The sequence below is a fragment of the Convolutriloba macropyga genome, chromosome 6, assembly GCF_964194025.1.
Source record: "Convolutriloba macropyga chromosome 6, txConMacr16.3, whole genome shotgun sequence".
NCBI classification, from domain to species: Eukaryota; Metazoa; Xenacoelomorpha; order Acoela; family Convolutidae; genus Convolutriloba; species Convolutriloba macropyga.
Genome location: NC_134473.1, coordinates 32,445,605 through 32,463,598, shown reverse-complemented (window position 1 = coordinate 32,463,598; position 17,994 = coordinate 32,445,605). Strand labels below are relative to the sequence as shown.

The window sequence follows — 17,994 nt, the reverse complement described above, 5'->3', positions numbered from 1 at the left end:
ACAAGGTATGGACACACATCATGACTTAGGGCCAATTATGTCTCATTAGCAACCAACAAGACCTGTCATTTGTGATACTAAAAAACTAAAAGATATAATCTGAGGAATATTTGAAAGGTGCAAAATTCAGATATGCACTAAAATTATTTGACTATAAATCGTTGTCAGAGTAATAAAAAGCTAAATCTGCGCATTAATGAATTCAAGCAATTGCAAATAGGTGCAGTTAGAGCACATATGTAACGGAAGTCAATTTGCCACACGTGAAAAAAAACTGACAGAAAACAGAAATTTGTTCACACACCGTTTCTCACTCCACTTTAAAAGGCATTTGATTCAAAAACCACACCTCAGACCTACTCAAATTCTGGCACCCTTACTACTTCTTCGGCACGACTCAAATCAACACCGTTTGACTTCTCATTGACGTGAAAAAGCAAAAAGGTCAACAAAAAGACAGCACACCAATACAATCCAAATACTCTGGATTGTAAAACATAGCAGGACAAGACGAGACATTCAATTCAAAGAATTGTCATTGGCTAAAAAAACAGTCAAAGAATTGGCTATGAATGGAATGTGAAAACAATTTAGAAAACCTCATCGCAAAAATATTTCAAAAAAAATTCCGCATGTAAAGAAAAAACAACAAACAAGATAATTTTTGTTCAAACACAATTTTCTTTAAAATTGGAGGAAAAACTTTACTCCGCAAAGCCACTCGTTCTTTCGTTCAATTCCTGTATCGTAGTGACCAAAATTATCATTGGAATTTAACTTCAAAATTCAAAAACTAGACCTAGAAATGACTAGGAACGGATTTGAGAAACCGTTTACTAAAAACTTGAGCCAACAAATTTAAAAACGGTAAAAAATCAATCTCAAATGCCCGCATGCAAAAAAAAATCCCCAAACGAGACAGCAAATTATTATTAAAACGCCTTTTTCTGACTGTACTCCAATATTAGGATGAGAAAATTTCGCGACAAAAAATTACTCCCTTTTTTGCTCAGTTTCCTGTTTTGGAGTGACCAAAATTACTTCTCTAATTTGACTTCAAAAACAACGAAAGTATAAACAGACCTTTAAAAAAATAGCCGGATTGAGTTCGGTAACGATAGGAAGAAAACAAAAAACAAAACCCTTCGAAAAACTAGTCCCTACTTTAAACACCCATGGGAATTAAAAAAAAACTTAAGAACAATTTGAACTTAAAAACATAGCTGGCAGATTGCCAGAAAATAGCCGCAAAAGATTCGTAGATCGGCCGTCTAAAAAAACAGTAAAAAAGACAGACCAAAAAAATTTGCCTTTTCATTGAAGGCTGATCTGTTATATTTTGATTAAAAATCTGTATAAGTTACTGCTGCCTCTATTAGCTGATCTCAAATAACCTTCATTTAGAGTGACACACACCCATTTGACCTTATCTCTTTGAATTAAAGTAAATAAAAGTCAATTTCAAAGTGAGGAAGTCATTTTTGAGAGTGAGGTAAGTCCAGTGTGACCAAAAATTTAATCACGCGCATGAACAAAAAAAACTCGCTCCACTAAGAGCGAAAAATGGCGTCACACATGCAATTCAGTTGAAATTGCATGAACGAATGAACAAAAAGTGGCTGTGACGTCATATGGTCGTAACAAAAATCATGACGACGAAATAAAAAAAAACCAAGAGAAGGCCAATAATAGCCCCAGCTATCGCTGTGCGGCTATTAACAAGAAAAACGTAATTTTTCGGTTCAACATTTCTCGACAGTTCGGAATTTTTCAATTTTTTGTCATATTTTTCGAGAAAAAGTGTTTTATAACAACAAAACTAAAGCCACTTCGTATATAAAAATCACGTGGGCAATATGCGCCTTTTCAAATCACACAGCAGCAAAACTATAATAAGCAAAAAAATGCTAATATTTGACAAATAGTCAGCAAATAGCTGTAAAACCTACAAATTACCATAAACCTGAAATTTGATGAATTGCTCTCGGACAACAGGCTGGGAGTAAATTTATTTAGGGGTGTAGCTTAGCAATTTTTCGTACAAAAAATGGTCCTAATAAGGGTTCGAACCAGACATCAAGGACAGCAGTTAGAAATCTTAACCAGCAGGCTACACACACGCTGTTACTCAGCCACTATCAATCACTTTTATATTAGCAACAAACCTCATTTCAGATTGAGGGCAATTGAAATCACTCAAAATGAAGAGATGAAGCTTGAAAAAGTTCAAATTACACTTACAGCAGAAAAACTACAATAAGCAAAAGGCTAAAATTTGAATAAAAGTCAGCAAATAGCTGTAAAACCTACAAATTACCAGAAACCTGAAAATGGATGAATTGCTCTCGGACAACAGGCTGGGAGGAAATTTATTTAGGGGTGTAGTTTAGCAATTTTTCATACAAAAAATGGTCCTAATAGGGGTTCGAACCATAGACATCAAGGACAGCAGTCAGAAATCTTAACCAGCAGGCTACACACACGCTGTTACTCGAATACTGTCAATCACTTTTACATTAGCAACAAACCTCATTTCAGATTGAGAGCAATTGAAATCACTCAAAATGAAGAGATGAAGCTTGAAAAAGTTACTTGTGAAGTCACAGGATCTTCTAGAACACAAAAAACCACATGTGAACAAAAACAACAAAACTAAACTCACAACTCAATTTCTCTTCTCGCTCTCTCGAAATTAGCAATAAGAAATAAAACTCGCCCTGTTTTCGCTCAACGCTTCAGTTTTGTTCAATAACAAAACTATTCAAAAATTCTTCACGCATTTCATTTCCTTTTTAAAAATTCACTCCAATAAAATTGATTACAGAAAAGACAACGTTCCAATGCAATTAGAATTCTTTGAATAAAAAAGGAGAGCAGCTAAAGAATACGTGTTGCGAGGCAATTAACAACCACTAGCCCACAAATACACAGACTAGTATCAATTTAACAATTTAACTCAACTCGCCTAGAACAGAAAACTTCAAATAAATTAAGCCAAAGGCTTCATCAAATCTATCCTTGGCCAATAACATTTTAGAAAATAAAATTTCCACTTTTTTGAAAATTTGGAAATAGTTTTCCCAAATCAAGTAATCTCCACGAATCTTAGTAATGTTTTTCATAAATTTCGAAACTGTCAGACACTAACATAAATCAGTCCAAAATTTTTGCAACCTTGTGTTTTTCTTCGGGCAATTGAAGGGAAAAAAGTATTTAACGAAAAAATCTATTTCAATCATAATTGTTTCAACTCTACTTTTGGGGGGGGGGGATAAAACTGGTTTCCTCGGTCACTCCTCAGTCTTCGAGTTTAAATTGTGGACATTCGGATGATTTGGTGGCTGACAGATGTTCATAAAAAACTAGCTATGTCGAATTGTGTTACAATCGTACTTTGCTAACTACGCTGCTAGCAATCATAGACAGTTGCAGAAACATATTGTCGTTAGAAAAATTACGACAACTTGAAGCAATTTTCTAGGCGTCCTTTTAGCAACCCCAAGTAGTCTCTTTCTGGCAGCATGAAAAACCCATTCCTTTGTGATCCTTGAAAATTCGCTCTGATATATCATTATCATATCTCCCAAAATTCATCACCGCAGAATTTAAACCCCTTATTAATTATACATTATAAATAGTTCTTCTCAGCTGCTCCAGAAACATTCGTACAGATGCTTTGCCAACAAATTGTGCAGCATCATATCGCCATCATTACAGTGGGAGTAAAGATTGGGACATTTGTGGGCTGCTACCCCATAATCTCTAAATCGAATTCAATCCTGTGCTCCCCACTGAGCCAACTGTTCCAAACTGCGAGAGTCTTACTTGGATGTTTTACTGAGCCATCATTTCATGCTCCATCTCATGATCACAATTTACCTACTAGTCTGTACACCCTAACATGGAGAAACCCTAACATAACCCAACATTTTTATTAGAATATTGAACCTGCATTGTTTTCGATGATATCACCATGAATACACAATTTGGATTAAGTAATTTGTCGTTGAATAGTTTTCCCAAATAAATTCAACTACTTTAAAAATCATAGTAATGTTGTTCATAAATTTTGAAATCGTCAGAACTGATTAATACTAGCATAGATCAGCGATTAGAGCACGAAATTTCCCTCTTTGACAGCCTAGCGTCTACTTTTTTATTAAAATCTATCAACAGACCCGAAACAAATCATCGATGAGCTTCTTGAAAACTTAAACTCAAACAACTGTCGCTAATACTCTCGTGCCATGACCTGAAATAAAGAACATAACCAACTAACGAACGTCAGAAGAATTGCTCTCAAACGATCGGCGATTGGCTTCCTCAGTAGTTATTTGAGCATGGGGCGGAGAGGGGAGAAGTGGAAGGACGGAGGGTAAGTAACGTGGGCGAGAGGAGCGGTGGGAGGGTTAAAGAAGGGGGTCAAACTATAAGAGCCACCCTTCGCACCATAATTTATGTCTCATAGACTGTCTCGTTCAATGACAAGTCCAATGACATGCCAAAAGTTCCATTTAAACCAAAACATAAAAAATTAAATAAAAGTACGATGCGCCATCGGGCACCCGTAGGGGTAACCTATGCCCAGTTTGCTTCCGTCTCATTAGGTGTACCCTGAACCAAACGCCACTTGCTACACCTGCCACCTCCTACCTTGTTCTCAATAGGTGTATATATTATACTTAAGATAGATTAAAATATTATTATCAGCATACCTATATACAATTATTAACATAAGCGACTATTGAGTCGTAAGACTCTAACAGAACTTCATGCCCCCTGAGTTTAAAATGCTAATCCCGTACATGCGAGGACGAAAAGTCAAAAGCATCATATAAAAATTGGTCCAATGAAAAATCGCATTAAAAAGACCGCAGCACTAAAAAAAAATGCTTCAAACTTGTTTCAGAGCAATGGAAAAGGAAAAGCCACTTAAAGGCGTTTAACACAGAAAGCCACAAGACCAAGCGCAAAAAATTGAGAGACAATATTGAAAAACCTGATTAGAGAAAATGAAGTTCGGCGTGAACCAAATCTTTATAACTACAGAGAACGTCTTACTCGCAAGCTTGACGCAAATTTTGTTGACAACTTTTCTTCGATAGGTTAACGCCTAAAATATACAGGCCAGAAAAGTTTGCACCTGCTTTCAGAATCTTTTATGGGAAACTGCGTCAATACATTCAGCTTTTAATGAAATATAACTCAAACACCCAAGGATTTCTAACTCTAAAACCTTAGAATATTTTACTGTCGTAGTCTCGGAACACAGGTCAAAAAATTGAAAAAGTCGATTGTTAAATAAAATTTGAACAAAAATACAAACATTAGCCCCAATATATAGTACTCATCTTTGCAAAATGATACACTGTAGTACCAAAAAGCTACGTACACCAAGAAAACTTTTAAAAAGCTGTACAACATCAAATATTACAACATTTTGAGTTCAAATCAGTTCTCTAATAATGGGAAGTTACGCTTTTACTTTTTCTAATTTATGGTAGAAAGTTGATGACGTTTTAGGGCAAAATTTGTAGGAAATCTGAGTCAAGGTTTTGACCATTTTTCTTCCAATTTTTCCTAAATTTCTCTCGGTTTTTGTAATGCTTGATTCACAATCGCCCATAAACTTTCAATTGGATTCAGGTTGGGACTATTTGCCCACCATTCCAGTACCTCCCGCTCTTCTTCTTTGAAGAATTTGTTGATAATCTTTGTTTTATGCACAGGATCGTCATCTTGTCAAAAATAATGTTTTGAAAAAGCTGTTCTTTTTGTAATTTTTCAACGATTCCAAGCGAACTAGGCCCTTTAGCTTGTTTGATCATCTAACAAACAGTGTCCGCTCATCTGATGTTTTGAACCCACGAGATGAGTGATTGCTTGTGCCAAATCAAAAAGTTGCCAAGATTTCTTATTCAAATCTCCGAACAGCTCGAACATTTCCTTCGCTAGGGACAACCTGAGCCTGTTACACTGTTGCTGTAGTTTGTATGCATAATTTGTTGATACTGCTATCTTGATTTTATGCTGAAATCCTCTTGTTTTCTGACTATCAAAATTGGACATTTCCAATTGCAAGAGCGTGGCAAACAGTAAATTAACAAAACAGCTTAACCTTATTTCTATGTAAGCGGAGAAAATGAGAATGAAAACGCGATTAAAACTTAAAAATTTCACGCCTTTCTTCAAGCCTTTGCGACAATCAAACGTTTTGAGCAGAAGTAACGCTTGAAGCCCACAAAATGTGCTGTACGTAGCTTTTTGGTACTATAGTGTACCAAGGAAATTTAGATTAGCTAAAAATTATTTTACATGGTCGACATATAAAAAGACTATAGTTCCGAGTCCCGGACGTAATTTTCAATTTTTGTTATATCTCGTGAGAATCATATATGGCCCTGGTACAATGTAGTTCATCAATGGAGGTCAGAGGTTGTTGGAATCGGGTTTCAATAGAAGGGTGAATTTAACTTATCGCATCTGGCTAATAGGTCAATAAACTGATAGTAGCCCCAATCCAAAATAGATTTAAAATCAAGTTTTGAGGCCATTGTTTATCGACAAATCAATTGAGTTCGCCAGGTAATTTCTCCTTTCGGGTTCTGAAACTTTAACAAAGAAAAATTTAGATTTTCCAGATCTTCATTCAAAACCATCACATGTACTTCAACTAATGAGGTAGACGCCAAAACAGTATAATTAGGAATATCAAGCTCAGGTGATCGACAAAAAGTTTGAACAACAAAAATATTATAGCGTTATTTATTGAAAAAATTCAGGAATGTTAGAGAATCCAAAATGCAATCAGCCTAGCGACAGAAGCTTTCTACTGTAGTGGTTTTACTCTACTGTACAAAGTCTATTTTTAGCAAGTCAAAACGAAACAAATGACCACTCCTGACATAGAACCGGGTGGTGCTTTTGATACTGTCAAATAGTAAACACTTCTCATCAGATTTGAAATGCATTACGGACTGAAAGGCAAACTTTTGAGCTTCGTTAAACTAATCTAACAGGGGAAGTCGTCAAGTCCAAATAAAAACATCAGTTCTCAGGCAGTCGACCAAAGTGTTGCCATACCGCAAAGCTCCCTAGCTCTAAGCAAACTTTAAGCCTGAACATCTTTCCTCGTTTGATGCAGGTAAAGGAAATGAAAATAACAGACCACTTCTGTGATGATTATGGGAAGTGAAGTTTTCTAGACCTGCATGTTGACCAACATGGAAAATACCTAAAGCTAAAACTGAGTATTTGTAAAATCTATCTGGTTAATGTCTAATTCTTACAAAGGAACGCGAAAGCTCTGATAGCTCGTGGAAGCTATGCAGTCGATGTTGACACAAAAGTTTCTTCTTTATGTCAATGTCATTGTTTGGAACCTGTGATCCTGAGAAAGATATGCTATCCTTCACTGGCGGTTCAGTTTTCACACTATCCTCATCTAGTCTCGCATTTTGACTGTTGCTCACTAGAAAAAAACAGTTTGTGTTTTCACGTATGAAAGAAGTGGTCGAGCTTCTTGATAATGAAAGTTGCTGGAACTGTCTTCGTCTTTTCATTGGCTTTGAAGCAAGTAGAATCAAATATGACGAAATCAGCTATTGCTGCAAGTCTCACTCTGTGTCCCACAAATAGTTCAACTGGAGTCTTGCCCCTAGTCTTTGAAATGTTACAATGTTTCATCTGTGCCCTTGGTACAAATCCCCAAATGACCCGTGTAGATGGGGAATCTACGTTTGAAATGCACGCTTCACCGTGTGAACTGTTCTTTCAGGTAGATAATTAGCTCTCGGATAATAGACGTGTGATTCCATTTTCTTAATTCCAGTGAATCACACCACTGTTTAAAATCACCACTTACAAATTCGGGACCATTAAAAGATACAATGAACCCTTATAAGGGAATGCTTATGTCCAGCCTGAACACGCGTCAAAAATTATTACCTTGTCTCGGTCTTTAAAAAAACCCCGAGTCCATGTGCAGCCGTTCTGAAACGCAGGATTTTGGCCACAGAAACTGCCTTTTCCAGTCTAGGCCTGTTCATTGGACAACCTTACATTTACTAACGAACTTTCGGGCGTCTTGGGTGAGTAATACCAGTCCATCATGCGATCATTTTGGCTCAAGCTTCAGCCGCATTATCCTCAGGGTGTCATGTGGTTTTGCCAAAGCCAAATAACTCAGTTGAGGTGGAATGAAGGGAACATCACCTCTAATGCTGTTTCTATTTTTTATGGTCAATGCATCTTTTTGGTGTTCGAAAACTTTTTCCGTTTCTGAATATTATTATAAATTGCCCATTCTGATTCGTCTCCTTATATCTTAGAATGATCTGTTTGTTCCGTTTAGATTGCAACCGGGGTCAACACATCACTCTGAGCGAAATTAATGATGTGGCTGACCACACGCGATAACTGCAAAATTCATCTAAGTCTAAATCCATTCTGCTCAACTTTGGCTTATCTGCACTCCAACTGTGTACTTCACATCGAAGTCGAAGCCCATCAGAGCTATGGCCCATCTTGTGATCCCAGCTGATTCTGTGACCGGTATCTCCGTATCTGGTGCAGAGACATCTGAAAGATTTGTGGTCCGTCTCTAGGGTATATAACCTCCAGGAAAAATTGGGCAACTCCTGTGACCACAAAAACAATCCCCAATTCTTCGCATATTTCAATACCTCTGCTCCGCTAGAGACAATTTCCATGAGAAAAAATATTACTGGGTGTAGTTTTTGCCAAGGAACCTAGCCAATTGCTTTCTCAGAGTCGTCAGTGGTAGCGGTGGCTTCTTTTTACAAACTGAAAAGCTTAAAAATGGGTTAGCACAAAATTGGTATTTTGTGTCTTCGAAAGATTTTGTACGCATATCGGCCAATGAGAAACGGCTATTTTTCATCTCACTCAGAGATAGCATTTTCGTTGAATAATTGGAACTCATTCTCCCACAGAATTTCCAAACAATTCGAGCCTTTGTTGGTGGTTTCGCACTTTCAATTTTTTCAACATTTTTTCCGTCGTTAGACACTGAGTAACATAAAAAAAACGCTGTTTACTGTTCTGAGGTTACATTCCTTCGCATTTACTGTAAAGTTTTCAGATAGTCGACAGTTGACTGCAAGCATTCTCTTGTCAAAGTTCTTTTTGGCAGTTCCAGCAACAAACGCGTCGTTGTGCTAGATTACAACGCCCTTCATTGCTCTCGAGCGTTCAATTCTTGAGCATTCTGGAAGATTGAATATGAGTTTGATAGTCGGCAAATCTTGAGTAATTCTTGATGTGTTGAGTGTGCATATGTCCTTTGCCTCTTCAATAAATTCAATTTGAAAGTACGCGTCTTAGAGGTCTGATTCTGCCAAAGTAAGAGGCCCCATAAAGATTATGGAAGATCGCCACCATGCCTGGTATTAAGTAGTCCTCATCAATGACCTTGCCATAGAAAAGCACGCACTCTCAGTTCTCCACTCTTCTCTCCGTGTCACACAACTGATGATGCATTAGTGACTCCTAGCTGAAAAGGCTCAAGAATGACCTGCCCAGCCATCTGTACCAGCTTCTCTAATTTTGCCTTGAAGAATTTAAGGTAGTTTCTTTCTTTTTCAAAACATCGGCCGTCATACGGGAATCACCCTTATATGAGCCTTGTAACACTTCACAGCAGACAACTGTTCAGTTGCGATGTTATCAACACAGTGGTTGGGTAGAAGGCATCGTCCGAGTAGTCCAAATTCTTTCAGGTTTCACAACAGTTAGTTGTTATTACGCTTACCTGATTCTATTTCATTCCACGCCACAAGTAGGTGACAACCTCAGATGCGTTAATTGACTACCGTCGTATTCTCAGAAAGGTCTGAACCTACTATCTAAGTGAGGTGTACAAAGCTCAGTCTATTATAAGATACCACTGTGTTATCAGCACCTGTATCTAACTGCACTTTTACTTAGCTGGAGATGATTGCACCGAACAACAATTTTCTTTATCGCGTCATTTTTTATAAGTATCTGATTTTGGTTAGGCTTTTCTTCTCACACAATTTTTTAGAATTCTACGTTTTGACAGTTGTTACATTTTTCTTTTAGAGCAGGAGAAGGCCAAACAGAGTGTGGCTTACCTGATAAATTGATAAGTTTCCGAAGTCAAGATAGCGTGCTTCTTCTCAAAGACGTGCTAGGAAATCGGCGTCTGATTTCCCTTCATCTTGTATGATGGAGAGAAATTTAGCCCTCTCTGTAGTAACTACTCTCTCCTCAAAAAACAATTTCGAAAGGCGATTCTGCTCTCTCTAAATGGAATAGATTCTTGGTGTTTAATAGCTTCTTGGCGCTTATAAGGCTCCTCCCTTTAAGAAGTGCGTTCCGCCCGCACATCATAAGGCAGAAATAGGTTACTTATACGTCCACTATGGTATCATCGGCGTTGATAGTGTCACTTTTCTGTGCACGACATTTCGCTCAGAAGGCGCGATCTATGCAGTAGTTGAGCCAGCATCTGTAGATCCAGAGTTTGTTGGTCGGTTGTTGGTGTGGACACTACGGTCATGGTCCACAACACGGGTCAAAGAAATTCAATAAATTGAATTTCAAAAAAAATTCTCAACTAAAAAATAGAGCGAAAACGCAGATTAGCTTAAAAAGATACATGATTGACATGCGAAAGAATCCCGGACGTGATTATCTTTTTTTGATATATTTCACGAGAACCATATATGGCCCTGGCAGAATTGAGTTAATCAGTTGGGGTAATTGGATGTCAGAATCAGATTTCAATAGGTGAGAGAATTTAACTTATTAGATTTAGAATCGGGTTTAGTTTTGTGGGCCTGATTTATGGACACATCAATAGAGTTCGTCCAGTACGTGCTTGTTTTGGAAACTTTAACCAGTAAGTGCTTCTGAAACTTTAACAGAGTAAAATTCTAAGTTTCTTGCTATTCAATCAAAAACACAATCCGCAGATTACTGTAAAATAGCCGCCGGTGACGCGCTTGATGCATATCGGGATTGCAACAGAAAAGAAAAAAAGTAAGTGATAAATTGAACATTTTTTACAGTTTCAAAATGTAATCTAGTTTGGCGTGCAGTTTCAGTTGGATTCTAAAACGATGCTTAATTCAGCTTTTAAGCTGAAAACTAATAAGTTTAATAACAATGTCAGCTAGCAAGCACTAATGAACTTCGATAACCGAAATCTCAATGACTTAATGACCGAGCTTTATCGGTTTAACCCGTCTCTTTTGATTCGGTCTTTAGACTTTGGCAGTATTCGCCGCATTGCGTCAGAATGCGTGAAAGAATTTAAAATCCATTCAGTTGAAACAGTGAGTGATGTAAGTCATCTGTCAAATGTGAAATTCGTGACTAATGTAAAACGAAAAACGTGTTCAAAAGGTAAAGCGAATTAAAAAAAAACATAACCGGACAAGTCCTGACGTACAATTCAAAAAACTTCAATCGACTAAAAAAACTTAACCTAGAACGGACTATGAGTGAATTGGGAAAACCATTTAAAAAAAAAGATCAAAAATTTAAAAAAAATTGAAAACCAGAAAGAAAGCGAATTTTTGTTCAATCAACGTTGTCTCGCTCTACTTTAAAATTCGAGCGAAAAAATGGCACGCCGCAAAATTACTCGCTTTTTCGCTCCGCTTCCTGTTTCTGCATGACCAAAATCACTACTCCAATTTGACTTCAAAAATTATGAAAATGTGCGACGATATCTTAAAAAAAGCGCCCCCAATACAATTCAAATTCGTTGAACTGTAAAAAAAAAGAGAGCGCCTAAATAATAGCCGTTGAGAGGCTGACGGGGGCTTTTAAACAACTGAAATTTTATTTATTTTGCTTAGCCTATTAGTTCTGCACGAACTTTTGAAATAAGAAAGGTGCTACTGAAACCGTTTACATCGTCATCATCGTGATCGAATCTGTAAAACGTGATGCCGCCTGTCGTGGGCACCAGGAAACGAATTTCAGAAAAGAACTTGATAAAGAAGCTCAGGTGGGAAACCACTCCTGAGGGATGGAACTATTCCATAAGCAATATGATTGAGTCTATTTAGTTCACAAAGCGGTAGAAGAAGCACTGATAATGATTACTTCCTTTTGCCATATGAGATGTTGTTCCACAATTTACAATTTAAATATGAAACTATGAAACTTAGATCAATTATGTTTCCCCGGCGACATCTACGAACACCGTTACGTACTTCGACCGTAATCGAGACTGAGATTCCTGTTATTGATCAAAACTCCTTGCTATTGTCTAGCTTAAAAAGATACATGATTGACATGCGAAAGAATCCCGGACGTGATTATATCTTTTTTTGATATATTTCACGAGAACCATATAGGGCCCTGGCAGAATTGAGTTAATCAGTTGGGGTAATTGGATGTCAGATTCAGATTTCAATAGGTGAGAGAATTTAACTTATTAGATTTAGAATCGGGTTTAGTTTTGTGGGCCTGATTTATGGACACATCAATAGAGTTCGTCCAGTACGTGCTTGTTTTGGAAACTTTAACCAGTAAGTGCTTCTGAAACTTTAACAGAGTAAAATTCTAAGTTTCTTGCTATTCAATCAAAAACACAATCCGCAGATTACTGTAAAATAGCCGCCGTTGACGCGCTTGATGCATATCGGGATTGCAACAGAAAAGAAAAAAAGTAAGTGATAAATTGAACATTTTTTTACAGTTTCAAAATGTAATCCAGTTTGGCGTGCAGTTTCAGTTGGATTCTAAAACGATGCTTAATTCAGCTTTTAAGCTGAAAGCTAATAAGTTTAATAACAATGTCAGCTAGCAAGCACTAATGAACTTTGATAACCGAAATCTCAATGACTTAATGACCGAGCTTTATCGGTTTAACCCGTCTCTTTTGATTCGGTCTTTAGACTTTGGCAGTATTCGCCGCATTGCGTAAGAATGCGTGAAAGAATTTAAAATCCATTCAGTTGAAACAGTGAGTGATGTAAGTCATCTGTCAAATGTGAAATTCGTGACTAATGTAAAACGAAAAACGTGATCAAAAGGTAAAGCGAATTAAAAAAACATAACCGGACAAGTCCTGACGTACAATTCAAAAAACTTCCGTCGACTAAAAAAACTTAACCTAGAACGGACTATGAGTGAATTGGGAAAACCATTTAAAAAAAACAGATCAAAAATTTAAAAAAAATTGGAAACCAGAAAGAAAGCGAATTTTTGTTCAATCAACGTTGTCTCGCTCTACTTTAAAATTAGAGCGAAAAAATGGCACGCCGCAAAATTACTCGCTTTTTCGCTCCATTTCCTGTTTCGGCGTAACCAAAATCACTACTCCAATTTGACTTCAAAAATTATGAAAATGTGCGAAGATATCTTAAAAAAAGACAGCGCCCCCAATACAATTCAAATTCGTTGAATTGTAAAAAAAAGAGAGCGCCTAAATAATAGCCGTTGAGAGGCTGACGGGGGCTTTTAAACAACTGAAATTTTATTTATTTTGCTTAGCCTATTAGTTCTGCACGAACTTTTGAAATAAGAAAGGTGCTACTGAAACCGTTTACATCGTCATCATCGTGATCGAATCTGTAAAACGTGACGCCGCCTGTCGTGGGCACCAGGAAACGAATTTCAGAAAAGAACTCGATAAAGAAGCTCAGGTGGGAAACCACTCCTGAGGGATGGAACTATTCCATAAACAATATGATTGAGTCTATTTAGTTCACAAAGCGGTAGAAGAAGCACTGATAATGATTACTTCCTTTTGCCATATGAGATGTTGTTCCACAATTTACAATTTAAATATGAAACTATGAAACTTAGATCAATTATGTTTCCCGGGCGACATCTACGAACACCGTTACGTACTTCGACCGTAATCGAGACTGAGATTCCTGTTATTGATCAAAACTCCTTGCTATTGTCTAGCATAAAGACTGCTATAGAGTCCAGAAAAGTCAACAGTAGGGAAAATATGAATCACAGATCTGTTTTTGTCTAACCTTTGATTCGCGGCTTTATGGTACATCTCCCTGCAGAGTTGAGAAAGGATGAGAGGGTTCAACAGTTGCTGGTTGCAATCATGCAGGTAGAGTTTGAAGTACCTGCCCTTGATGTGAACTATGACATAGGCCTCCCTCCACCCTTCTGTCCATGTGAAAGAATCCACCCCATCTTTCTTAGGAACTCTGCAACCTCCTAAAAAGCAACCAACTCCCGTCTCTGACTACTCGTCCATCTGAACCGAATTACATTGCGGATCAACATATGAACAAGATGGTACTTTTTATGCAGTGATTCTGGCGAAGCTCAAGAACAAGGGTTCCAGCTTTGAGATAAAGTTTAACTTCAATCGGGCACCAACAATATCTAGTAAAAGAAGCATTCTTTTGTATATAGTTTAAATAATAATGACCATTGTGAGTTTTTAAACTGCTCATTTGTTGTTCGCCGCAATCAACACTCGAATTGTGAGTGCATATGAACCATACAATACTGAAACTGAACATAGCAACCTGTAATGTATTTGAGGTATTTCATCTCCAAAGGGACAACTCCTTTCACAGCTGAAACCAAAAGTTTAGAAATAAAACAGAAGAACAGTAATAATTGGAGCTTTACCCTCGCTACGGACAAACATTTTTAACCAAAGATTTAAACTCACAGAGGATCAATTACCTTTTTTAAAAAGTCAGCGGCTCAAGCAAAGAAAACCCCAACTTCAAACTAAACTGTTAGAAAACCCGTATTACTCATATTTTTCATATGAAGGCCATATGCCAAGCAAAACAATACTCACACATCGGGGGCAATTCTCTGACGGCGAGTTTGTGGACAAAGTAGTTGTAAGTGCCATTTATAACTAGTCCCACAGTGTCTGCCCAGTGGGAGGCCAGTTTGGTATTGGGACCTATGCCATTCATGAAAGACCTGTACACTTCACTCCTATTGGCCAAGTAGGCGTAGTCTATCCACCATCTTGCCAACCAATTGCGACTGAACAGTGATTTGAAGTACAACTGAAAACATAACCGACTAACGTCTGGCGAATTGCTCTCAAACGACCGGCTAGCGGTTGGCTTCGTCAACAGCTAGCCACGGTTTAGTGACCTCAGGGCACTACATCTTTATCCCGTTTCGGAACACGAAAGTCAAATGGGTCAGACGAAAAATCGCATAAAAGACATATAGGGTTATTAAATTTGCTACAAATTGCTTTTGAGAGCAATCAACAATGGTTTCCTAAAAAGTGCCTGTTAGATCAGTTACGATAAAAAAAACATTTCAACTATAAATAATTGATAATGAGGATCAGAGATGATGACATTACGCAAAGATGATGACATTACGCAAGACATTAATATCTTAAGAACAAATTCATTGTCCCAAGAAACTATCCGGTATCCCTGTTTCAAGCCAGAAATAGTTTCACAGGGTCATAAAGATCATTACACTTGGAACATACAAATTTTCCAAAAATTTGAAAAGTTTAAATTTTATCCAAAAATTACTGAAACTAGAGTAAAAAAATGTTGATCACCATCCCATTAACTCTAGAAACTATGCAGCAGCTTATTATCAAACCTTGGAGGTTCGAGGGCCTCTGTTGCCGGAAAAAAATCAAAAATATGAAAAATTGCAAATATTTTTTAAAATTGCTTAAATTCGTGATATTGAAATCTTGCAGAACATTCCATTACATCTCTAAACTATGCAGTAAAATATCAAACCCTAGGGGAAGTTCCGTGTCCCTTGAGGCTACAGAAACCTAAGAAATGACAAAAATTTTCAAAAAACTGAAAAAACTGCAAGTTTTATAAAAGAAATTGCTATAACTTGTGACATTAAAAAGATGAAAATTAACCCATGACCAACAAAAATTTTCCAGTAAATTATTATCAAAACCCAACGGAGACTTTCTCACCTTTGAGGTTCAAAAAATCTGAATAATGAGTATAAATGTCAAAAAATTGAAAAAAAAATTACTGAAAATATCATAAATATGCTAAAATTCGTAATGTTAAAAATCTTGCAAACCATTCCATTTAATTTAAAAATTATTCAGTAACCTATTTTTAAACTCTAGAGGAGGTTCCTTGGCTCTTGAGGCTGAAAAAATCTAAAAAACTACAAAAAAGTTCAAAAAAACTTGAAAAAAAGCAAGTTTTATCAAAAAATTGCTAAAATTTGCAAAACTATTTCATGGCCATTAAAACTTTGTCAGTAACTTATTATCAACCCCCTTAGGATGTTTTCTGGCCCCTGGTCTGGAAAGACCTGAATAAAGAAAAAAGACGTAAAAAAATTTGAAAAAATTGCACGTTTTGTCTAAAAATTGCAAAACTTCGTGATGTTAAAATGTTGAAACCATTCCATTACCACTAGAAACAATGCAGTAGCCTATTATCAAACCCTAGAGAAGGTTCTTTGACACCTAGGGCTGATAAAAATCAATAACGTCAAAAATTTTCAAAAGCTTGAAAAATGCAAAAAGCACAAATTTAAGTTTTTAGCAAGCGGTTGTTCGTCAGTAGCTAGCCACTGGGGTGGGGGAGGGGGGGAACAGCGCGGTTTGGGGGGGGGGGGTGGGGCAATAAGAGGGGTCATCAGTGGGGGTGTCTTCAACCTCTAAGAACCGCCCTTCGCACCATAAGTATAAGTTTAAGTCTCCAAAACAGTTTGAGCTGAAAGGCTCTAAGAGCACTTAATGCCCGCTGGGCGCTACCTGTTTATCCCGTTTTTGAAGACGAAAAGTCAAAAGCGTCAGACAAAAAATCGGTCAAGCGAAAAATCGCATAAAAAATACCGACAGGACTAATATAATTGCTACAAACTTTGTTTGCGAGCAGTTAATCAAGCATTAAAGTATCATAAACTTTGCTACCAAACCACACTAACTGCAGTTCACGCACATTAATTTACCTAAAAGAAGCTTAACTTACCTCAACAGGTAGAGTAAGTCTGCCGCTCTTTAACTCACCATAATTTAGCTTTACCTTTACTTCACTTTCAAGTTAATTAATTTCTCCTATTAATACTTCACTTTTAAGTTATATAATTTCTCCGATTAATATAGATAATTTACAGTTTTGAATGTAAATTAACTGTTCTTTGGCGCGTCCATAAACAGATTCTATTATTATTAATGAGCATGAGTTTGGTGATCAAATGCATTTTTCTCTTAGTTATCTCAAGCCTACTAAATTGCCTTTAAAAAGTAGACATCTTCTACGAGTGATTTATAAGGGTAGGAAATATATCCTCATTGATATATTATCCAGTCTCAAATGTGACAAGACATAGCCACCGTGAAAAAAAACTAATCAAGTTTCATAATTCCATAACAGACAAAAATCGCCAGTACTATTTTAGCTCTTTGCATGTTAAGCCGCTCTTATAACAAAAACAAGTAGTATATTGTGAGCAGAAGAAAGGATGTAAAGGGGGTGTACCTCTGTGTATCTAAGATCTGTGTACCTAAACAAAGTGCCTGAAATGAGAACAATAGAACTGTTAAGTTATCCGAATTGTTTTATGGTAAACGCGCACAGTTGACTTAACTGATTTTTAATTGCTTAGTGATGCAGTTCTTAGTGTTGTTACACATTAAAATTGAGACACAGAGGGAAATACCTTACTGTGGCTGTTTTCCGAACAAAAAATATTGAAAAAGAAACAGATTTTATACCCACTTTAGTAGTTTCAACCAAAATTAGCCCAACAATAACAAATCGACCCAATTTTCCAAGTATGCCAAATTTTCAACACATTTCAAACAAATTTAACCATCTCAACTTTCCAAACTTCCCCACTACTAAGCCCAATTTTTTTTTAAAAAAAAAGCAAATTCCTCCTAGCCAAACGTGACCAAAACTGGATCAGTTTGTTCCCAATTGACAAAAATCTTACAAAAAATTAAGCCCAACTGACACTAACTTCAACACAGACTTTACCTAAAATTCAGCTACGTTACCCGAATTCACGGTAGATTAACCGAATTCATTTCAA

General features: G+C 36.9%; 1 protein-coding gene across 3 annotated transcripts in view; it reads right to left on the bottom strand.

Annotated features, from left to right (window-relative positions):
* The window catches only part of LOC142341623 (carnitine O-palmitoyltransferase 1, muscle isoform-like), a 116,771-nt gene that overhangs the window by 41,188 nt on the left and 57,589 nt on the right, over positions 1-17,994 (bottom strand). For all 3 annotated transcript variants that reach the window (XM_075392716.1, XM_075392717.1, XM_075392715.1), the window contains 3 exons: positions 14,786-15,005; positions 14,502-14,552; positions 13,989-14,184 (listed from right to left, as the gene is read on the bottom strand). In XM_075392716.1, the coding sequence (XP_075248831.1) occupies positions 13,989-14,184; positions 14,502-14,552; positions 14,786-15,005 (467 nt within the window). The remainder of the gene's footprint in view (positions 1-13,988; positions 14,185-14,501; positions 14,553-14,785; positions 15,006-17,994) is intronic.